At 28.9% G+C, this 24612-nt stretch overlaps 1 protein-coding gene, 1 long non-coding RNA gene and 1 pseudogene across 12 annotated transcripts; 2 read left to right on the top strand and 1 right to left on the bottom strand.

Annotated features, from left to right (window-relative positions):
• Window positions 1-15261: 15261 nt before the first annotated feature.
• On the bottom strand, window positions 15262-17553 carry LOC111279873 (uncharacterized). 11 transcript variants are annotated; one of them, XR_016334861.1, is made up of 5 exons: window positions 17326-17553; window positions 17066-17143; window positions 16404-16462; window positions 15899-15978; window positions 15262-15620 (listed from the first exon to the last, which is right to left on the bottom strand). It is a non-coding gene; the product is annotated as an uncharacterized LOC111279873 (long non-coding RNA). The 11 variants fall into 11 exon arrangements; XR_016334858.1 differs by having other exon boundaries at window positions 15262-15978; XR_016334860.1 differs by lacking the exon at window positions 15899-15978.
• A 1830-nt stretch (window positions 17554-19383) lies between these two features.
• On the top strand, window positions 19384-21914 carry LOC111279111 (1-Cys peroxiredoxin-like; annotated as a pseudogene).
• Window positions 21915-22623: 709 nt separating this feature from the next.
• On the top strand, window positions 22624-23915 carry LOC111279957 (wall-associated receptor kinase carboxy-terminal protein). Its single transcript, XM_022867039.2, has 2 exons — window positions 22624-23485; window positions 23578-23915. Exons 1-2 carry the CDS (start codon window positions 22723-22725, stop codon window positions 23685-23687), a joined length of 873 nt encoding a protein of 290 aa, XP_022722774.2. The 5' UTR covers window positions 22624-22722; the 3' UTR covers window positions 23688-23915.
• The last annotated feature ends 697 nt before the right edge of the window (window positions 23916-24612 follow it).

The following is a 24612-nucleotide window of genomic DNA, read 5'->3' as shown; positions in this document are numbered from 1 at the left end:
GGAGTTAATCTTTTTAGAAATAAAAGTTGTTTGAATCATCAAATTTCATCACAATATTTGAAGATATCTAAAGTAAATACATTAAAACATGTAATTGACAGCAAGTTTCACTTAAAAAAATAGAGAGCAAGTGTTTTGAGAGTTAAGAAAGTGTATGAAAATATGGAAAGAAAATACAAAAAAATAGAATTAAAAGTTTTTACTACTAACTCCCCTCTAAGACCAACCTTTTTCCCTACTTATAGCTAGAGGGAAAGGACCTTTAGATGCTAAAAAAAATCTGGATAGTGCATACCAACAGCTTGGCCACTTGAATTTTTTTTTTGCTAGTGCATCAACACTGGTGCACATGCCAAGGTTGATCTTATGTTGGACGGTTAGGTTGACTTCCTCCTTGGTGCTTGGTTCTTTTACTAAATGTGGACTTCCTCCTAAGCACTTCATCAACTAATCACATGCTTTCTTTATGCCAAATCAACATTTTTTATTTTTTTATATATTTTTATTTTTTGTATAAAAATTCCACATTTAATGAATGTTTCTATCATAAGTCTTACTGAAAAAAGTCCAAGAGAATAAAACTAAAAAAATTCAAGCAAGAAAAGTTAAAAAAAAAAAAACTTGCTAAATATCATTGTGACCAATTGATACAAATAAAGGCCATTAGCCTTAAAATCCTCTATTTTATGTTCAGAATTCTTTATCTTATTCACTTGTACCTACATATAAGACAATTGTGATTTTAGAAGTACTTTTACTAAGAAATGCTAAAGAACAACCTAAAATAATAGTCAAATTACACTAAAATTAAGCATTAAAAGCTAAAATTTTTAAGGCAGTCAAACATTTAACATTTTCTCCAACCTAACCACAGTTGCCGCATCTAATTAACTTTTTTTCATGACATTTTGTAATAATTTTGTGGTTCATTAGGTGCTCTCTTTCTTAACTTTCTTGATCCAGCTAGTGGTCTATATATGATTAGATAGGCAAGAGTAGAGTTACTACCTGTAGTCTATTCATGTTGTCGTGGAATAGGATTAATAATGACATCATATGTAGCCATGCATGTCTTCTTAGAATATTAAGAATTGAAATAGGATTATGGTCTCTCTCTATTACTATAAATAACAGAAAAAACATGTTTTAATGTTTACAAGAGATTCTAGTCAAATCTCAAACCTTGTAAGTACAACACTATTCAACCAAGTTCACAACATAAAAGGTTTTAGCACATTCAACTTCATATATAGACTTACTAGTAAGAATAAAAAAGTAATTAAAAAAAGTTTTTTTTAATATTCTTAAGCTTGTCTTGAATATTTGGACATATAGAGCCATTGTAGGACTCCATACCAACTCTTTTAGAATGGAACCTTTTCATTAATCTTTTTTTTTATCCATTCTAACATGTTAAGGATAGGCATATCCCTACGTTTCAATATATAAGCATTGAAAGGTTTAGTAAGATTATTAACTATTAAATTAGCTTTCGTTCTAAAGCTAAAATGAGACATGCCCAAGTTTTTAGATTTAATCTACTCACCTAAGTATGTGTTGCCTTTGTTCTATCAAGCTTTTTTAGAATCAATATAGATTTCTCCTATTCTTTCATTGACCCTATGCTTTCTAACTTTCCAAAAGCTTTTTATACCTTTCTCCTTTAAAATGAACTTTGAAATTTGTATACAAATGCCTCAAACAAAACTTATGCATAACTTGAGGGTATTCTTCTTAAAATGTTTGATCTAAATCCTAAAAAAAAAAATTAAATAGATATAACATGGCTAAAATATAGAAACTAAATACAATAATAATTAACACATTTTGTTGATTAGATATAAACTCTAATCCTAGTTCAATGAAACTTCCAAGTTCTTGATGTAGCAAATTCAGGAACCAAGACCAAGTTTCTTTCTTTTTTTGTTCAACAACTACATAACAAAAAGGGAAAATGTTGTTATTCCCATCTTTAGCAACAACACTCAGTAACTGCCCTCCAAAATGACCTTTTAAGTGATAACCACCTAGTTCTATTAACCTTCTATATCCGGCCATGAATCCTCTTTTTTGTGCTTTAAACATGATGAATATCCTTTCAAACTTAGGAATAAAGGATCTAAGAACACTAACGTCTACATCAAAATACTAACTTTTTATTTTCATCAATGTAGAGCTACTAGAATTAATCTCTTAGATCATGTGACAATAATCAAATAACTTCACATACTGTAACTTGTTATCCTCTTACATCATTTCTCTAGCTTTTCTCTTAACTTTGTATACTAGAGGGATACTGACTACAACCTTTAATTCTTTAGAAACATTTCTCACTATCTTTGTAGTTTCTTGATTTGGGTTATCTTTCAAATTATCAAAAAACTTCTTAGCCAAATAGGGTGTAGTAACTTAGTGAATTTTGAACTCCTGTGAGCAATGATGCTCTGGTTGAAAAGTTTTTATTTGAAAGGTGCAATCATCTCTTAACCTAGATGCATATATTCTCCATCCATAATTTTTAACATAAACATTACTAATTTTATCTCCATCATTCCTTTTAAACTTATAGTTATAACATTTACTAACATAGTAGTCTTTCAATGCCCTTATATAAATAGTGTCATTAGTAAACTTCAATCCAACATTTAACTACAGATTCTTCATATCAACCTCTTCATTGAACATTAGGCAATGTTTATATCTTCATCAAATCTATGAACACTATGTAGATCACCATCATCAATCATTTCAGCATCTTTTAAAATAATGTTTTCAGTTCAAAAGTTTGGACTAGGTTGTTTAGTATAAGGCTTTTCTCTTTTTTTAGGACCATCAATTTCATTATTCTCAAAGATATCATTAGGCTTTACAAATCCTTTATTAATGCAGCTAAGATCACTACTAGAATAACCATTATTGTCATATTCACTGTTTGCATAATAGTCATTATCATCCTTATCATAATTGTCATAACATATAGATCTATAAATTTATAGCTAGAGTTAACAAAAGGAGTCACCACCAATCTTTTTTATCTAGTTGTAATTGATCACCTAAAAAATCTATCTTTTTAAAGAGCTCTTAAGCTCAACTGAGAGTCTCTAAAAGAATAAGTTCAGATCTACAAACCAGAATAGAGTTCAGGAGTTTAATTACATATGAAAAAAGTTATAGCACCCCCATATTCCCATCCAAAGGATGATACCATTTTATTTTAAATTCATCCTATGGTCTTGAGTCTAATGGTTTCAAAATTTTACATAAAATATTGTAAATAATTTATAAGATTCTTCTATTAATCTGGTAAAATTCTTAAAAATATTTTCTCACCTCAAGAGTATTCAAGAATCTCATTTGATTTCTTGAGTTGAAAAGATTTTTGTTGGTTCTATTTTTTAAGTTTTTTGTCGAAAATATATCTCATTATTTCATCATTTAGGCCAAATTAAAAATATTTTTTCTTTTTGAATATCTAAATTTTCTACCATTTGGACCTATTTAAAAATTTTATTTATTTATTATTATTATTTTTTATTATTTCTAAATTTTTCACCATTTGGACCTATTTAGAATTCTTTTTTATTCTTTTTCTTTTTTTTTTTGTTTTCAAAAAAAAATAATATGACAATTATTTTTATTGAAATCTCATTTAAATTTTTTTACCATTTGGGACAAATTTAAAAGAATTTCTTACCTAGAGATTTTTAAAAATTTACTATTTAAAATTTTTAAGAACCTCATCATTGGACAATTGTCAAATATTTTCAACAAAAAACTTTTTTTATTTTTTTTATTTTTTGATTGAAAATAAATATTAATTATTGTTATTGAAACTTTATCTACATTATTCCACAAATTTGGACAATTTTAGACAAAATTTTTTGCCTAAGAATTTTATAGAAATTTACCTTTTGAAATTTTCATAAATTTCATCATTGGATAATTAATATTTATTCCCAAAATTTATTATTTTTTTATTTTTAAAAAAATTTAATCATGTAAAAATATTAAAAAAAATAAAGTGAAAAAAATACCCAAATAAAAGGCTGTTCGACTCTAATGGTTATAGTGCCACTTGGCTGCAGGAAGAAAAGCTGGAATGACTTAAAAAGTGATTTCACTTGGCTCAACTTGAGGTAAAGACTGAGTCAAAATCTGAAAATTTTTCATATTTTTTTCAAAAAAAAAATTTTTAAAACCCCAAAAAATCTTGAAAAAATTTTCTTGACTGCTTTCTCTGATTTTTGCTTATTGTTAATTTTTTTTATGTGTTTGTGTGATCTGTGTGGGCATGTATTTATAGGGTTCTAAATCTGAGAACTCCAATCCAGAAAGGAATCCCAATTTCCTTTGAATTCCAACCTTAAACCAACTCCAACTTTACAAACCAATTTCAATAATTTCACATAAACTCAACTACCTATTTTTCATTTTTTCTATTTTTCCATAAAATCAAGTAGACCTCTGGACAGATTAAGGTGTCTACAGCTACCTCTCTTTGCACATTTTTTGTGAAATAGGAATTGTGCAAAGACGTAGACAATCCAATCAACTCGACATACATTTTTTGGCTTCTTTTATATTTTTTCTTTTTTTTTGAAAAAGTAAACAAAGCTCCTCTAAACAGTCACTCAACGACTTTAAGAAAAATAAATGCTCTTCTAAACAGAGACACCATAACTTTGAAAAGTAAAATGCTCCTTGACAATCATGCTAGAGGAGTCATAGATCGTGTCTGAAAGAATTTGTATTGGAGACTCAAAGATTCACAATTTGAGTTCGAAAATCAAAGGTTTAGAATCGCAAGAATTCATTGAAATTTTATTCTCAAAATTCTAGTTCACAAGAATTCAAATTTGTAAAATCTCAAGATTTGTATTTGTAAATTGTAAGACTCGCCTCCAACATTTAAAGATTCTCATTCGAATTTTAGAGATTCACATCCAAAAATTTAAAACTTTTTATTTGAGTTCAAAGGTTCACATTTGACAAATTTTTACATCTCAAAGATTCTCATTTGAGGATTTTTTAAAGATTCTCATTTGAGGATTTTTTAATGATTCTCATTTGAAAATATCTTAAAGATTCTCATTTAAGACTAAAAGCTTTTCATTTGAAAACGTCTTAAAGATTTTCATTTAAGACTCAAAAATTCTTATTTGAAAACATCTTAAAAATTCTCATTTGAAAGCATTTTAAACATTCTCATTTAAGACTCAAAGCTTCTCATTTGAAAATGCATTTAAAATTTTTATTTAAAACTCAAAGATTCTCATTTGAAAACATTTTAAAGATTCTCATTTGAGACTCAGCTTCTCATTTGAAAATGTTTTAAGGATTCTCATTTAAGACTCAAAGATTCTCATTTGTGGATTCTTTAAAGATTTTCATTTAAGACTAAAAAATTCTCATTTGTGGATTCTTTAAATATTTTTATTTAAGATTCAAAGATTCTTATTTGAGGATTTCTTAAAGATTGTCATTTAAGACTCAAAAAACTATATGTATTTTTTAGTCATATTATGTGTACTCTCAAATCATCTTTTCAAGTTTCTACCATCTTTTCATCATTCATTTTTTCTCCCTATCATCCTGGATTTTGTTTCAAAAGAATGTAAGAATCTTTTATGCACATTATCTTTAATTCATCATCATCTCAATTCATGACAAATATAATGCAATCATACATTTTCTTGATTCATTCTGGAGATGCGAGAATAAAAGAGCACAATGTGAATTGGATGAAAGGTGATCAATGAGAAGTGAGTCTGGTACAAAAACAAACAGACAAAGGAATATATTCAAAGCATATAAATTAGGATGGTATTGAATGGTGTGACAATATCCAAATAATGAACGCTCAGGCAATTCTTAACATTAATCTAAAATTTTTTCAAAAACTCATTCCATTGACTTTTCAAAATCATATTGAGCTCATTGAACTTTACCCCGGTTTTGATGAATCTTCAGATGTCTTTAACCTTCTTTCATGTGATCTATTTATCCAACTCTCAATTTAGATTTTTTTTTACCTAAATTACCTTTTTTGGGGTTTCAATTTGAGTATTCCTTTTATTTTCTTTTTATTTTTTTTATTTTTTTTATTTTTTAATTTTTTCACTTTTTTTATTTTTTTCTTTCTTTCATTCTTTCACCCATTATTGATATCTTTTTCGTATCAATCTCTAAAGTAACGAAGCATGATTTTATCATTTCTTCACGAGCATACCTTAGCCCAACATATGATCATTCAATTCAAGCACTCATATTTGATCCAAATGGACTTTTCAAAGTTGTAGTGTAGGCTATTGTGAAGGGGTCATGAAAGAAATGAATAAAATAGGCTCAAAACATATGTTTAAAGGGCTCAACACCAAAGGAACATTTCTCATCATTTGAAACAACTCGGCATTTTGCCCCTTTCCACTTCATTTCACTACTTTTTTCCTTTTTTTTATCTCATTCCTCACATAAAGCCTCTCATTAGTTTGCCCTATATCATGTATGGCATTCATTTATTTTATTTTATTTTATTTATTTTATTTTTTATTTTTGAGACCTTTTGTGATCTTTTTGCCATTTTTTTAAATTACTCTCCAGTGTGGAGGGTGATTATTGGTCAGGGTTCTTTAGAAAAAAAATCATAATAGGCTCAAAGGAGTAGTAATGAATGGTTTTTCAAATGGTAAAAGAAAGATGACCATTTTTCCTCCCAAATGTGAATGTTTTCCTTAAAATTCATCTATTGAACAAAAATAAGCTCATGGATTTTTATAGCAAACTGTATATATTTAAGATATATCTATTTCACATTAGCTTGCTTCTTTTACTAAAATAGTCTCCATAGATCAATATGAATGAGTTTTCAAAATTAGATCCCAGAATTATTGTTATCATTGTCTAAACATTCATCATTTGAAATTTGAGAAAGGGTATATGAAAAAATGTGGCAAATAACAAAGCATGAAATAATAGCCTGGACAAAAGAGAAAATGTAATAAAATGCATTAACTTATCTTTTATTGAAATGATAACAAGTGAAATCCTATTGCATAAAAGAAATCCTAACATTACTCTTAAAAGAAATCCTAAAATGGCAAGCAACCTCTAACCAGCCTTAATATCCTTTTTAAGATTATGCCCATGTGTAATCAGGTGAAAGATTGTTATTGACATCTTGCCCCCTAATTTATCGAAGCTCATTAAGCCTTTTTGGATCAAACTTTGCACTTTATGTTTGAAAGCATGGCATGTTTTAATAGAATAATCTACATTCATATTATGATAATTGCACATCGCCTTAGCATCGTACCACTTTGGATAGGGTGGCTTTAATGATTCTAGAATAACTGGAGATACCAAGTTGTTCTTGACCAATTTTGAGAATAACTCAGTTTAAGTCATGAGGATATGGTCAATATGTGCTATTCTTTAGTTATCTTGAGATCTCTTTAAACCCCTTGCTTGGTTGTTAGGCCTTGAAGATGATGTAAGTACTTGAAAAACTGATTATGGGTAAACTAGTTATGGATATGGTTGGTAAAGGTAAGGTGAGATATTGTTCACAGTAGGATAGTATGAGAAATAACCTTGTGGTGGATATGGTTGATCCTCTTTGAACTATCTACTAAAGCTCACGCTTGAGCTTTAGTTTCTTTTTTCTCTGATGCCTTATTGGTTTTTCCTCCTTTCAATTTATCATTTTTAATGGCATTCTCAATAATTTCGCCCAAGATCACCATGTCGACAAAATTATTTGTAGCATTCATTATCATCTTTTTATAATAGGGAGATTTCAAAGTGCTGACAAATAATACCATGGTTTCTTTTTTAGTTAGAAGATGTTACACTTGAGAAGTTATATCTCTCCACTTCTAGGAGTATTTCTTGAATGATTCAGTCACTTTCTTTTTCATATTCTATAAAGAAAGATGATCAAGGGCCAAGTCTATGATATATCGATATTGATTAATGAAATATGGGCCATATCACTTTAAGAATGAATGCGGATTCTATCAGCTAGACATACCACCTAACAGCGAAGCCCGTAAGACTATCTTGGAATACATGCATCAATAGCTTCTCATTATTAGCACAAGCAGCTATTTTTTGATAATACATGGTAATGTGGGTCTTCGAACACTTTGTATTATCGTACTTTTCAAACTTTAAAACCTTGAATTTTAGAGGAATAACCATATTTGGGGCTAAACAGAGTCTAGCTGCATTCATTGAACCATAAAAACTAATTCTTTCTACTGCTCGTAACCTTTTCTCTAACAAGTTCATCTTTTATTAAGCTTTTGAGGCTTCTAAAATTTTTTTCTCTTTGGGCCTCAGCTTTTTTTTCTCTTATGGATTATCCAAATTAAGGACTGGTATTGGTTTTAGTACTTTTTCAATAAAGATAAGATTTATATAACTCTGGTATTGTCTTGGATTTGAAGCTGATGGTATTCCAGGGTATGTGTACCCTACAAGATAGGTGAACTGCTATGGTGGTGGACCTTGTACGGGTTGGGCTTGATGTAGCCCAAAACCAATAGGGTATAATGGGTCATCCACCTCTTGTGATGGATGGTCTTGTTGGCTAGTACTTTCTTTAATATATTTTTCTTTGTTTAACTTGTTCAAAGCCTTTAAAATCTTATTGAACTTTCCTTATAGCTTCTCTTAGGCTTTTTTTATCCTCTCAAGACGATTGGAATTTTTTTATTCTATCTGTCTGGCTCGTGCCTTTGTATTGTATTGGTGAGTTGATTGTGTGAGATTTTTAATTGGTAGAGCTATTCTTAAACCTTGAATACCACAATTATGATAAAAAATGTTATGCTATGCTTTATATTTGATGCATGAAATGTACCTTTTTATGGATGAAATAAAAATGATGCAGATGTAGAATGTTACATATGATAATGAAAATGATGCATGATATGGTAATGCAAATGCACAAAGTAAAACAAACAAAATAGTTAGATCACAAACTGTTTCTTCTTAAGTCCTAACTTTGGGTTACATCTATCACTGGATAGGAACGACTCTATCCTAAAGCTGGCCCTCTTAGGTGTTGATTATATGCAAGGCTAGGTGACTTTGACCACTAAAAGTTTCGAAATTGTTCCTTACATCGTCGTCCATTATAGATTAGTAAAGTAGTCAAATCCTCACCCATCACAAGCTACTAACAGAAAGGATTCAATTTGAGTCAAAGTATTTTGCTAGCCATTGTGGAGATTATCATCTCACAAAAATATAGGTACTTTACTCTCTTTTAAGAGAGATAAAGCCTAGGTGTAGAGCTCATATAATGTAAATGCATGTGATAGTGTGTGTGTGAAAGAACATATAGGTTTCTTACCCCAAAAATAAAATACAAGACAAAAAAAAGCGTTAGTAAACAAATAACACAAATCATCACAATTTAAAACCATTAGACCAAAGGATAGGATAAATTCAAAAATTATGGCTTGACACTCTAGCTTCTCCAATGGAGTCACCAAACTATCATAACATATAGATCCGTAAATCTATAGCTAGAGTTAACAAAAAGAGTCACCACTAATCTTTTTATCTGGGTATGATTGGCTACCTAAGGAATCTATCCTTTTAAGGAGCTCTTAAGCTCGACTAAAGGTCCCTAAAAGAATAGGTTCAGGTCTGCAAACTAGAATAAAGTTCAAAAGTTCGATTACATATAAGAAATGTTATAGCACCTCCACATGCCCATCCAAAGAATAGTACCATTTTATTTTAAATTCATCATATGGTCTTAAGTTTAATAGTTTCAAACTTTTATGTAAAATATTGGAAAAAATTTATAAGATTTTTTCATCAATCTAGTAGAATTCTTACAAATATTTTTCACCTCAAAAGTATTCAAGAATCCCATTTGATTTCTTGAAGAGGCTCCATCGTAGAAAAGATTTTTGTTGGTTCTATTTTTTAGGTTTTTTGTCGAAAATATATCTAATTATTTTACCATTTAGGCCAAATTAGAAATATTTTTTCTTTTTGAATCTTTAAATTTTCCACCATTTGTGCCTATTTAAAAATTCTCTTTATTTATTATTATTTTTTTATTTCTAAATTTTTCACTATTTGGGCCTATTTATAAATTTTTTTTCTTTTTTTTTTGTTTTTGAAAAAAATAATATGACAATTATTTTCTATTGAAATCTCATTTAAAATTTTTCACAATTTGGGACAAATTTAATAAAAATTTTCACCTAGAGATTTCTTAAAAATTTACCATTTGAAATTTTTAAGAATCTCATCTTTGGATAATTGTCAAATATTTTCAACCAAAATTTTATTTTTTATTTTTTTATTTTTTTAGATTGAAAATAAATATTAATTATTGTTATTGAAACTTTATCTACATTATTCCACCATCTAGGATAAATTTAGACAAAATTCTTGCCTAAGAACTTTATAAAAATTTACCTTTTGAAATTTTCATAAATTCAATCATTGGATAATTAATATTTATTCCCAAAATTTTATATTTTATATATTTTTTTAAATTTAATCATGTAAAAATACTAAAAAAAATAAACAAATAAAGTGAAAAAAATACCCAAAATAGGAGATGGCTCAACTCTAATGGTTACAGCACCGTTCAACTGCAGGAATAAAAGCTAGAATGGCTTAAAAAGTGGCTTTGCTTGGCTCAGCTTAAGACAGACTAGAAAAAGTTGTCAGAATCTGAAAAATTTTTAGATTTTTTTCAAAAAACAATTTTTTAAAACCCCAAAAAATCTTGAAAAAATTTTCTTGACTGCTTTATCCGATTTTTACCTTTCTCCTTAATTTTCTTTGTGTGTTTGTGTGATTCGTGTGAGCATGTATTTATAAGGTTCTGAATCTAAGAACTCCAATCCATAAAGAAATTCTAATTTTCTTTAAATTCTAACCTTAAACCCAATTCTAACTTTACAAATAGTTCTAACAATTTCACATAAACTCAACTACCTATTTTTTCTTTTTTTTTTTATTTTTCCATAAAATCAATTAGACCCCTGGATAGATTGGGGTGTCTACAATAATCTTCACCATTTTTTTCTTTATCATTTTTAGCATCTTTACTAACATTTCAAGCACCATTTCCAGCCTCATTTGCCCTATTATCTTTTGCCAAATTACGAGTACCATCATCAACCTCATTTGTTTCATTGTTTTTTGCCAAATTAGAAGTACCATCATCAACCTCATTAGCACCATTGTTTTCTACCAAATTAGCAGTACCGTATTTAGCCTTATTTACACCATTGCCTTTGCCAAATTAGAAGTATTATCTTCAGTTACAAATTCTTGAGTAGAGCTCCCTGTTTCTACGTTTTTTTCATTCCCAGATGGTGTACATAGATAAACAACAAAAAGAGGAGGCTCACCTACCACAACATATATTGGAATGGTTTTTTTCTTTTGATGACACAGAACCATATGTTCAATATCAATATCTAAACCAATACATTTCAACCCTTCTATCAAATGATTGCCCAAGAATACAATAAATGTCATTAGTTGTCTCGTACCCCAATTTAATAACCCAAATTTGCAACTGAAAAAATGACAACTTATCTAAAAGATAATCATCCATCCATTCTACATCACCTCATACCCAAATTTTGTTAGGAATACGCATAAATGACCCACCATATGATAAAACTTAGTAGTTTTGCTGGCAATCACATATATAGCAAAATGAAAATTTTATTTTTTAAATGAAATTATGATTTTCTCATCATGTTAATAAGATTTCAAAATTTAAAAAACCCTAAATTGGTTATGATATGGAGTTAAGTACAAAAAATCCCTAAATGTTTTTAATAAAAGTTGCAAACCCTAACAATTGCCTAAAACCAATTACATTGAAGTTAAAGAGAGAATTGTATGTACCTTATTTGATTATACAAATCTAAAGAAATATTTCCAAACTATGCCCAAATTTCAATCACTGCTTTTCGAACAAATTAGTAACCAAAATCTTGATTTCAATCACCAGCCCAAACACCTTCACATCATAATAATTGAATGATTTTAAAGATTGATTGCTGAAAAAAGAGTTTTAAAAGACGAAGATCATATTAAAGGAAGTTTTGTTCAACTTTTTGTTAACTATTCAACTGTTTCTGTGATGTTCGTGGCTTGTGTTATATGAATGTCAATTTGGTCATTTTATGTTTAACGACGTTCCAACAAGTGATAACGGAATAATGATAGAGTGGTTATGTGTCACATTTTAAACTCCAAGAGCACTTTTCATACTACCTTTAATCACAGGGTAAATTTGCATTTGTCAAATTTATTAAGAATGAATATTTTAATGTTAAGAAATAAATTGAGATAATACTTATGTCTTATACCAACATTGAAAAAGTAAAAAATTTGTAAGTTCAAAAAAAATATATTGTTTGATTGTTAATAAGTTATAATATAATGAATTAATTATAATATTTTTTAAATAGTAATGAAATTAAAATAATCATCATGATATTAAACTAAATGTCCTTATATATAATATTTGATTTTAATTTTTGGTAACATTTTTTAGAAGTTTGATAACATTTGATAAAATTTTGGTAATGTTTAATACAATTTTCGTAACCTTTAATTCTATTTTGGTAACTTATTATATGACTTAGGTGCTCATTAAGACAATTTTGGTAATTTTTAATAAAATATTTGTAAGTTTGATATAATTTTGGTAGACTTTAATACAATTTTGGTGTTTATGATATAATTTTGATAACCATTAATATAATTTTGGTAATCTTGGATATAATTTTAGTAAATTTTGATATAATAGATAACCTTTTCTATATTGGAATAATCTTTGTTAGAAATTTGATAACAATTAATAAAATTTAGTAACGTTTAACACTATTTTGGCAAATTTTGATACAACTTTATAACTATTTATATAATTTTGATTTTGATAAATTTTAATATATTGTGATCACCTTTATTATAAGTTTTATAATTATTCGTAAAATTGTAGTGACCTTTAATACAATTTTGGTAATCTTTTTTTCTATTTTATAACTTATAATATAATTTGGGTAATTATTTATATAATTTTGGTAACATTTAATAAAATTTTTGTAAGTTTGATATAATTTTGGTAATCTTAGATACAATTTTAATAAGTTTTTATATAATTTTGATAACTTTTGATACAATTTTGGTTTTGGTAAACTTTTATATATTTTGGTAATTTTTATTAGAAATTTGATAAATTTTGATAAAATTTTATAAGCATCAATAAAATACTGGTCACATTAAGTGTTAGTTTGGTAACATGATATAATTGTGATAACTATTAATATATTTTAGTAACTTTTGATAAAACATTGATAATCTATTGATGTAATTTTGATAACCTTTCATATAATTTTCTTAACTTATTAGATACTTTTTGTAATATTTATTAGCATTTTGGTAACAATTTGTAAAATTTTAGTAATCTTTAATACAATTTTGATAACTTATACTTCTATTTTTATAATTATCACTACTAGAAAAAATTGTTTTAATAATAGTTAATATAGTTGTAAAATGATAATTTATCGTTGCTAAAGCTTTTTGCAACGAAAAAAATTATTGCAAAGTCATTGCACGTACTTTCATTGTTAAAAGTATACACAACAATTTTTATCATATCGAAAGTCATTATAAAAAAAGTTTATTGAAATAACTTTTTTTCATTGATAAATAAATTATGTTTAAGCAATGATATAATATGATTGTCAAAACTGTCTTTTAACAACTACATATTTGGTTACTAAAAATTTTACGCAACAACATTATTTTTATTGTCTAATAATTTTTTACTTCATAATATTTTTTATTGTAAATTATCTTTAACAACAATTATTTTATCATTTCAATAAATAATTTCATAATGACAATAATCATTGTAAAAAATTTTTTTAAAACCACAAATTTATCATTTCTAAATATTTTTTCAATGACATAAGAAAATTTAATAACCATTATAATTGTTACAAATAATCTTTTCACAATAAAATTTTTGTTGTTACAACTGGTAAACAAATTAACAATGGCCTTATTAATATTAGAAACAACAAATATTATTATCCAAAATTATTGCACAACATTGTCTCATCATGAAAATCCTTTTTTTTTTTTTTTTGTAACTTTTATAAAAATTAACACTCTATGGTTTCAACAAATCTTTGCTCACTAAATTTTTATAATGGCATCATTTTCAATACATTTCTTTTAAAATATGTTAAAACAATTAAAATTCTTACACAAGTAAAGAATGTAATAAAGTATATTACAACAATTAAAATTCCTAAACGAGTAAAAACAATTATGATTGTAATCTAAGGTCTAACTCACGACTCCATATTAAGTTGATTTCACAATTGATGCTGTAGCAAATTCACATATTTGCTCATTTGGATGGTGTAGCAAATCCTTAAACCTTCCTCCTAAGTACTACATGGTTCTCAATTCATCACCTGCTTCTATTTTTTTCCTTGAAAGAAAAAAAACTAAGAGAAATAGTATCACATAATGAAGTAGTGAATAACAGAAAGAGAAAAAAAAAGAAAAAAGAAAAGAAACCCATCTTCTTTTGTTAACTTTTTGTTGCGTGCAATTCATTTTTCCTGACTTCAACTTGTTATTCAAATTCTAATAAATAAATCCAATTAAGATTTTAAGTATAAAATTTATGTATAATTAAGATTTACCATACTATCAAGGCCATTAAGTCGTCGGAGATTTTTTGTTTCCACAGCTTTGCAAGAAATATTGTAAAGACAAAATAGACAATGGCCATTTAAATGTATTTTGCCACTGTTTGGCATCTAAAGCTTTGAAAGCTAAGTTGACCAGCATTTTGTTGTAGGAAAAATAACTAATAAAAGATAGCACATGAACTTAAGACACACAGTAGCATTCAAATGGCCATGATTCTACCATTGGAGCAATAAATAAAATGCTTTTATCGCTTAGGACCAAAAGTAAGATGCCTGAAACAAAATGTGAATGTAGATATCATGGATTATAAGTACCTAAATTGCAAGCCCATATGTTGCTCTATTAGGTCTTAGATCACTTTTTTTCAACTGTAGAATCGCCTAGGAAACACCCTTCCATAGATACAGTAGGATACAAGTATTCAGAATCTAGCAAGCATTTTGCCAGTGAAAATTATTATATCATAATTTAATGGATTGAAAGAAGTCATAGAATGTCAAAAAGAACAAGCATTGAAATGCTCACATACAACATTAATTATAACTAGATCAGGTTCAGCACTTGGATCCCGATTCTTGGGACACATTTTTTTAATTCTTTTACAAAGTTTCTGCCTTATGCACTCAATTATGTTCAAGAGTTCCTTCAAAAGACCAGCTTGCCAAATGGAATAGCAATATTGTTATATGCAGCTAAATCAGGATATAAATCTATCTATCTCTCTGGCAGTCTCCCTTAACAGTTTAGGAGTTAAATATTAAACCAACAACATTGCATAAATACTAAAAAAGATCTCTCATTGCATAAAGTGATAAAATAGTGAAAAATTACAAGCATCATATTGAAATCCTAAAGAGCTTCTTGAGGCCTTCTCACCTTCCCAAGAACTGAAAAAAATTTTATGTAAATAAAATTACAAAAAAATATTAACTTGTTCATAAGATATATTTTACGGTCTTAAGACATCATGCCAACATCAAATTACCTAATTGTTCAACAACTTTATTTTCAACTAAAATTAAAAGCCAAAAAAAATCATCATAAATGAAAAACCTTATGCAGATGAATTGAATCCAATGAGAAGGGAAGAAAAATTACCTAGTTTCACTATAATAGCACTATAATCCATACTTATATGCTTTTGAAAAGGTAAATCTGCACATACCAATAAAAGGTATACCAAAAGAAGACATCTAACAACAATAGTGCCCTTCGAGATAATCCTCTCACCCACTTTTGTAAGGGCTTAAAAATATCCACAAAATTCATTAGTCAAAATAAATTAAAAAATCAAACACAAGATATATTATCTTTCAAAATACAATGAAGGAACTCTTAGAAAGGCCAAAAAAGCCATTGTGAAAAGCACATGGATATACTTATATCATCAAACAAATAAATAGTTAAAAGAATTGGATTTAATCCCCCATAAGCATACTTCAGCATCAAATAAAATGCAAAACTTTACTTTCTTTAAACAACCTCATAGGGCATAATGTTAATACCTTTTAATTAAATAATCTCTGTTTCTATCCCAAACCTATGCATCTTGTAAAGCATATGCATAAACAATGTATACAATTACATGGCAACAGAATAGAAGTCAGTTCACAATTTCAAATATGTATTGAACAAAAGAATTACGTAAGCAAAAAAAACATAGGACTCACCTTTTACCCACTTTTAAATCATGCATTTTCTGCCCATTACTACAACATCTTGAGGTACCCTAAACAAAATTAAGGTCAAACTCAGATCATTGACAATGTCTATAATACAAAGCATCACAAGGTCATGATATAGATAATTTAAGCACAAAATCAAGTCAAAATCTTGGTTAAGATATCCACTTCACATATATGCTAGTTAAAAAGACATATCAAATCAATATTCCATAGTTCATTCAAACAAAAAATAACTGTTAAAAAAATTCAATTTGTTAACAATACCAGACAGCAAAGTGAGGATCAATTTGACGAAAGCATTAAAAATATTGAATAAAAGATGATTGTTTTGCCATTCCTTGAAACATTTAACAATGGGAAACATAGGTTTGAGAATGGGGTGTCTCTCGAATAGACTAAGCGAACTGCATCTCCATCCGTTGCATTCATGACTAACTTATATGGTTACAAGTTTGATGCTTTATCTATGAAAAAATATATCAAAAGTTAACAAATAGGAATTAAAGTTTAGGGTTAGTGCTTAAATTACCTGGGAGAAACATTAGGAGAGACAAAAAAAAAAAAGGAAAAAAAAAGTTTGGCCTTTTTAGCCATTGTTGTACTTTTGCTAGGTATCTAAAATCCAAAGTTAAGCTCCAGTGCTCCACCTCTCTTGTCTCCGCATCTGCCTTGAACTTGAACTAGAGTAGGCTCGATCGCATTTTATCCAACCTTGCGAGAATTTCCTAAAACCTCATATTAAATTTGGAATCAAATTATTTCATCTTATGAATATTAAACAAAACAAATCAAAATAGAAAAATTTTTCCCGTTTAACCTGTTTCACAAAATTAAAGAAATTGGAATCCAAAAAGAATATGAAAAATGAAAAGAAAATGAAAAGACATTCAGGACAATTGAAACTCACCTTAAAGAGATAAAAATGAATAAAGAAGGGACGGTGGAGTGTGTGGCCACCGATAGTGAGGGTTGGTTTTGAGTGGGGAGAGAAATGGTGAACATGACAACAAAGTTGAGCAAAAATTTCATTTAAAATATTGGGGGTTGGAACGTCGAGAATTGTTTGGCTTTAGAATTTCATTAGCCCGATTCTCTTTTCATTTTGGACTTACTTTATATTTTTACATTTATATATATATTTTTTTGAAAGAGAAACATAAAAAGTCAATTAAATCATTGATTTTTAAACTTAAGCCATATTAAAATATAAACACAATTAACTATTAAATGTAAACTAATAAGATATAAATTAATAGACTAATATTATTGAATTAAGTAATTTTAATTTTTTAAAATGGTATAACTTATAATCTACTTCTTATGATTTATTAAGTTACATTTTAATGAACAAAATGTAAATATCCTTTTTTTTTCTTATAATAAAGTCATGATATCTTCAAGTTTTGCCCAAACTTAATTATTCTCGGAATGATCTTATGAAGCTATCTGTATTTGTTACAAATATTAGCATTTTTTAAGTTAATTAACTCTTAATTCTCCATGTATGTTTTATTGACTTACCTTAACTACTTTATTGAAAATATAAAAAAATACTATTTCAACTCATTATGATAAATTAAATATTTTATAAGTTAACTTGGAGAAAAAGAATAGTTGACCTCTTCATATTTTACAGATACATTTAAAAGATTAAGAAGTAAAACTTATCAATTACATATATACATACATAAATACATGTATATATACACCATATTGATGGTGATCTTTTTTAAGAAAATTTATATATTTATTTTTGCAGACTTAAAAATATAATAATGAATATAATTAACATTTCAAAGAGCCCATTAATAGTATATTTTGGAAAAAGATAATTTATAAAAAAAAAAAAAAATTGATCCAAACGTTAATTATGCAGAATTTTAAAAATTATTTCAAATCTAATAAAATTTTGCGACGACAATTTTTTTAAATGATAGAAATTTTGTAATAATTATTTTAATCATTGACTAAAATATTTAAATATTAAAAATTTTATAATTTGGCACCAACGGTAAAAAGTCGTTGCAAATCTAATAAGCTTCCAAAACGATTTTTTTTTTATCATTATAAATACGATGAAGATATCATAGCAACTTTTTTTTTGTCTTTATATAAAATATTTTAAAAGTTAATTAAGTAACGACAATAAAAAATTATTGCAAATATAATAGGGTTTCATAACGATTTTTTTTTATCATTACCAAATTTGATAGGAATTTGTAACAATAAAAAAATCAATATATAAAATATAAAAAAAATTCAAATAAGCAACAATGACAAAAAATTGTTGCAAATATAATGAGATTTTGCAACAATATTTTCAGTGACTACAAATTGTTGTTGCTAAAAACTCATTTTCTAATAGTGTATGATATAATTTTGGCAACATTTAATAAAATTTTAGTAAGTGTGAAATAATTTTGGTAACTTTTAATGCAATTTTGGTAATTTTAGGTACAATTTTGGCAACTTTTTATATGTTTTAGTAATTTTTGTGAAAATTTTGATAAACTTTGATAAAATTTTGTAATCATAAGTGATTACTATTTTGTTAATATGATATAATTTTAGTATATATTAATAAAATTTTAGTAACTTTTTATAAAACATTGATAACTTACCAACGTAATTTTGATAATCTTTCATATAATTTTGATAATTTATTATATATTCTTAGTAATTATTAATATAATTTTGATAAACTTTAATACAGTTCTTATTTGGATAATGTTTGACATAATTTAATAATCTTATATATAATTTTGATAAATTTTTATATAATTTTAGTAAGCATCGATATAATTTGGTAACCAAAGACACGTGGGAGAACCTTTGCTACACTCACGTAGCAGCTTTGACCTTACATAAACACACGTCTCTCCTCCCACTTTCCACATTAAGAAACTAAGAAATCGAGTTATAGTCTTCCTTTTTACTATTAATCTAAAAAAAAAATGCCTGGCATACCCTTGAAGACATTGTGCCAAACCTTGAAGTTGAAATCTCTCACGGAAAAGTCAAGCTTCATGACTATTTCAACAATGGCTGGACCATCATTTTCTCTCATCCTGGTGTAGGCTTTTTTTTTTTTTTTTTTTTGTTTCTTTAATTCTCTTTGTAATTATCTTGGAATATAAGATGTTAATTGTGATCTATTTTATGTTGGGTTGGGTTGGTTTATGTTTTTGCTTGCAGCTGATTTTACATCAGTATGCACTACGAACTTGGCAAGATGGTAGCTTTCCAGCCGGAGTTTGAAAAACGAGGGGCAAAGCTTTTGGCTTTCTTTTGTGATGATGTGCAGTCGCACAACGAAAGGATCAAGGATGTTGACGCCTAACATTTTTATTGCAAATTTTCAATATAACTTTTTTTTTTTAAAGTTTCCTTTGAACTTAAATGTGAGAAGCGTGTATGGCTTTTATATCCACTTTGACCAATTTCTTTGTTACTTTGTGCATGTCTTAATTGGTTGCATGGTAGCCTGGGTGCAAGGTGATATACCCAATCATCACAGATCTAAAAAAAAAAGATCCTCAAGCAACTTAACATGGTGGACTTGATGCCAAAGGCTTTTCAGGGAACCAACTCCCAAATGGAGCTCTTCATATTGTGGGCTCCGATAACAAAGTGATGTGTTGTTTTATACGTAGCTTTAGCATAATTAAAGCAAATCTAAATAAAGCTATCGCGAAAAAAAAGAACCCATGCTTTGTTGCTAACAAAAAAATTGGATGATATAGATCAAGCTGAGCTTAGTATCAGGGATTTAAATTGCGATAACGATCACATTTTCGATCGTATTGTGTTTGTCACGGTTGCAAATATAACGAAGATTTTCGCAGTCATTACGACTATTGCGATCGTGAATTTTTTTAAATTTTGCTCAACTTATTATAAAATATAATAATTTTAATTATTAATCATAAAACCTCTTATTTTATAATTTTTAAAGTAATTTATATTATATCATGTGTTTTATTTATTTAAGAAAAAATATTTATAGTAAAATATTCATATTTAAAAAATTATTTATATGATAATTAAAAATTAAAAAGAGATAAATAAATATGTAAAAAATAAATAATCATAACAAATAATATATTTAATTATTTAATTACCGTATTCATCAAATTATTACCGAACTATATTATGCATAAATCAAATAATAAGTGATTAGGTATTCATAAATTAAATAAGAGCATTATAATTTATGAGTCAAAAGAATTGCTTTTTATGAACTTACAGTAAATCAAACTTGATAGCCTTCATGTTATGGGTGATTTTCAACAATAATAACCTCAAGTCTACTTCTCTTGTCTCTTGACTAAATTGCACAGTCCCACACAACTTTTCATCTCTTCACCTTGCATTCAATAATTTTTTTTCTCCAAACCTTTATCCACATCCCCATCTCTCAGTTCTCTTTTTATTTGGTGTGTGTTATTTGCTTGCTTCTGTAAATTTCAAGTTTCACTCTCATCTCTTGTCTCTTATTTTAAGTCTCAGCAACTCTTGCCTCATTCTATCAATGTAACATCGCCCAATCTAATCCCAAACACATAAAATCATAACAAATTTGGAAATTAAAAAAAAAAAGATAATTTGAATGTTGAATTAATTTTTTATTTTAAATTGCATATACTTGATTTTGATTGAAATTGAACTTGAGAGAATTGATTTTTTTTTTAAATTTAAGTTTTGTGGGTTTTTTTTTTTTGAATTTGTAAATCGATGCTTATTTTTTTATTTGTTGTTTTTATTTTAAATTTTTAAAGAAAATCAAATGATTTTTTTTTTGAATTTTTGAATGAAAATAGGAATAGCGGCAATAACGATAATAGCGGGTAATAGCGGACCGTTATTATCGCTATTCATCGTTATATCGTAATTCACAATCACGATTCATCCGTTATAAACGAGATTCAAATTCTCTCATATTTTTTTGTTCAATAACAGTGGCAGATAGTGGCGCGATCACGAAATAGTGGTCGCGACACCACTATCCGACCGCTATTTGAATCCTTGCTTAGTATATCCAGCAATCATTGATCGTAACATGGATGAAGTGTTGAGGGTCCAAGATGCCCTGCAGAAGGTATAAAAATATAAGGTTGCCACACTAGTGAATTGGAAACCATATGATATTGTGGTGATTTCTCTTGCGGTGACCAACGAAGAAGCCAAAGAAATGTTTCCTCAAGGTTTTGAGACTAAAAAGCTTCCATCCGGGTTGGAATACCTGCGCTTCACTCGTGTCTGATGGTAAGAAGACTTATAATATCTCCTAGTATCCACTAATATTTCCTAGTATCCAATAAATATGCAGAAGGCAAATAGATAGTACACATCCAGGACTATATGGTTTCCGAAATGTTATCCTTGTCATGCAAGTTTTACCCTGTAAGAACTACTTACAGCTAAATAAAATTAAATTTTATTTGCGTTTGCCAGGGGTAGAACGCGGATTTATTACTTGGAAGAAAATTATCCAAACCGTTGGACTACAATCACGACATATTCTCTAAATAGATCTTTCTTTTTGGTTGGAAATAGGGAACTCTCAGATGCGAAGGCGGGCAATATTCATTTATTTTTCATTCAAATTTGGTTAACAACAGAAAATGAAATAAGGTACTCTACACATAAGTATTGACCCTGTCAGGCTTTAATCACATGCTAAAAGACTGAAAATAAAGTCCAGTGGATCCAGGTACACATTTCAATTAACATTTATTGGCCTTGATAGACATCTGAAATACTTGAGTCTAGAATCTAGATAATTTAAGCGATTTATACGCATTGGTTGATCAGTTTGAAAATACTACCATACTATACTTGAGAAAAAACAAACTGCTTTCGGCTGTCTTGTTGAGTGCACAATGTAACAACATTTTACTTCTCCAGGATATGCAAACTGGTCGAGCTTATCTGTGTGGCCCATATGTCGCACGCAATGAGAGCAGCTGATCTTTTGCTTTCTCGTTCTCGATAATAGGCTCAATTGGATGCCAGATCATTGCTCCACTCCAATCATAAACTGTGAAAAACTGTACCTTTGAAAAAGCAAGATGCACTGTAAATTACCATCCGTCATAGCTTATGGCATTTCATACCATTTTCAAACTTGTGGTTCCCACCTCCAGCCTAACAGTCAAAAAGTTCTCCTGACTTATGCAGTAAATCTCGGAATCCTTTCCATACCAATAACGTAACATAACAAGGTCTGCTTTAAGCTTGTTCTTCTTCTTACAGTTCTTTAGCACTTTCATCACCAAAACATTCCCACTAGGTAGCATAAAAAATGCAGCATCCGCAAAACCACCAACTCATCTTTACGCTTATAGCATTAGCCTTACCTGTCCTCAGTGCCAACCTCTGCCGCACCTTCTGCGGCACCATTGCCATAAACTACCCATTTGGCGTCGACGATGGTTGCGGTGCTCCGCAATACCGGCAAATGCTGAACTGCACCAATGACCTGTTCTTTATAGCCACTTCTGGGCGCTACAAGGTCCAATCTATCGACTACCAGAAGAAAACCATGGTGGTATACGATCCAGCCATGTCCACATGCTCGATACTACAACCCCACCATGACTTTGTCATGACGGATATTCAATCGGTTATAATCCCTCCAACTTCAGACACTGTTTTCGCTCTCCTAAATTGCTCCATCGACTCTCCAGTACTCAACCACTACAAGAATCTTTGCTTCAACTTTTCAGGTCATTCCTGTGATGAGCTTTATGGTGCTTGCAATGCTTTCAGGATTTTTCATTCGCTGAGTAATAGTTCTCCACCTTGTTGTTTTACGGGGTATGACACGGTCAAGTATATGAGCATGAACATCTTGGACTGCACGCATTATACTAGTGTCATTAATACTGATAATTTGAAGGGTGTTGGACCCCTGGATTGGGTTTATGGTATGAAATTGTCTTATTCAGTGCCGGAAACTGGATGTGAACGGTGCACTCGATCCGGTGGTACTTGCGGCTACGATACTGAGACTGGAGTGATGATGTGCCTCTGCTCTACTTCTACGAATGCTACGAGAGAGTGTGGTAAGATTGTTATTCAAGACTGTAGATTAAGGTTTTAATATCGAACGGCATATCTATCAACTGAATCCTCTTTTACATTACTCTGTTTTCAGCTACAGGTAGCATTGGAGATCTAGGAGGAGGGCAAAAGTTTACTTTATGGACAAATTTTCATGCATTTGCCTTGGTGATGGAAGCACTTATTTCCATAATAATCTTATAATGTTGAAACTTTTCATTCGTATTTCTTATGTTGGAGAGCAAACCACCAGAAATTTTTGAACAAAAAGAAAAAAGCACTTGAAAAGTGGTTCTAGAGTAGAGAATTGGAGTCGATGCCTGTATCGAAAATTTTGCAATGTAAAGCTATCTATTAACAGGAATCTCTGGTGATCCTGAAATTCCACTGGATTCAAAATTTTTTGAGCAATTAGAATCAGCATTTGGTGAATGGTGCAAGACACATTTTGTTGAGATGAAATTATTATTTGCAGCGCAAGAGCCGTGCATTATCATGGTGACCGACGTGTTTCAGACTTTCTGTCTGAAATATCACTCTTTTTCTTCTTTAAGAAACTTGAAAGTCAACCATTTCGGAAATATAATTGTTTCCTGTGAAATTGTGTAATTGTGCTTGGATTCAGGGAACTCTGCTTGAGAAATCTCATGTCTCGTAAAACAAGGTTTGATTCTGTTTATAAATTTCGCAGCCCAAAACGACAGATTATATGTGGGAGGACTCACTCTCTTTTTTTTTTTCACTCATTATTTGACCGTTGAAAGAGGCAGACAGATTTCCACTTTTACAATTGTATTTTTCTCTTAATTTTTATTTTGGTCTTGGGCTCTTGGCAAGTTGTGTTGGTATCTTCTATCACATCATACATTAAGTGATCCCGTCAGTACCCAAATCATCGAATTTCGATCATCAACTTGGTTAATACGCCAGCTAAAGGCAATTCGATCCACCCCTTTAAGCTGGAAACTTCCCTTGGTTTAAAGGAAGCAAAAGGGGAGTAGCAGGGTTTCTTCTTTCTTCCCTAGCTAGTTCAACTGTTAATAATCAGATAAAGCCTACTCCAACCATAGCACTCATCATTACAAGTGATTTTAAATGCAAAAAACTGGTGCACAATCACTTTCCAAAG

The sequence above is a fragment of the Durio zibethinus genome, chromosome 27, assembly GCF_047325235.1.
Source record: "Durio zibethinus cultivar Kanyao isolate XHJ-2024 chromosome 27, ASM4732523v1, whole genome shotgun sequence".
NCBI classification, from domain to species: Eukaryota; Viridiplantae; Streptophyta; class Magnoliopsida; order Malvales; family Malvaceae; genus Durio; species Durio zibethinus.
The sequence above is the reverse complement of the archived record's forward strand: the minus strand, read 5'-3'. Positions and strand labels throughout refer to the sequence as shown.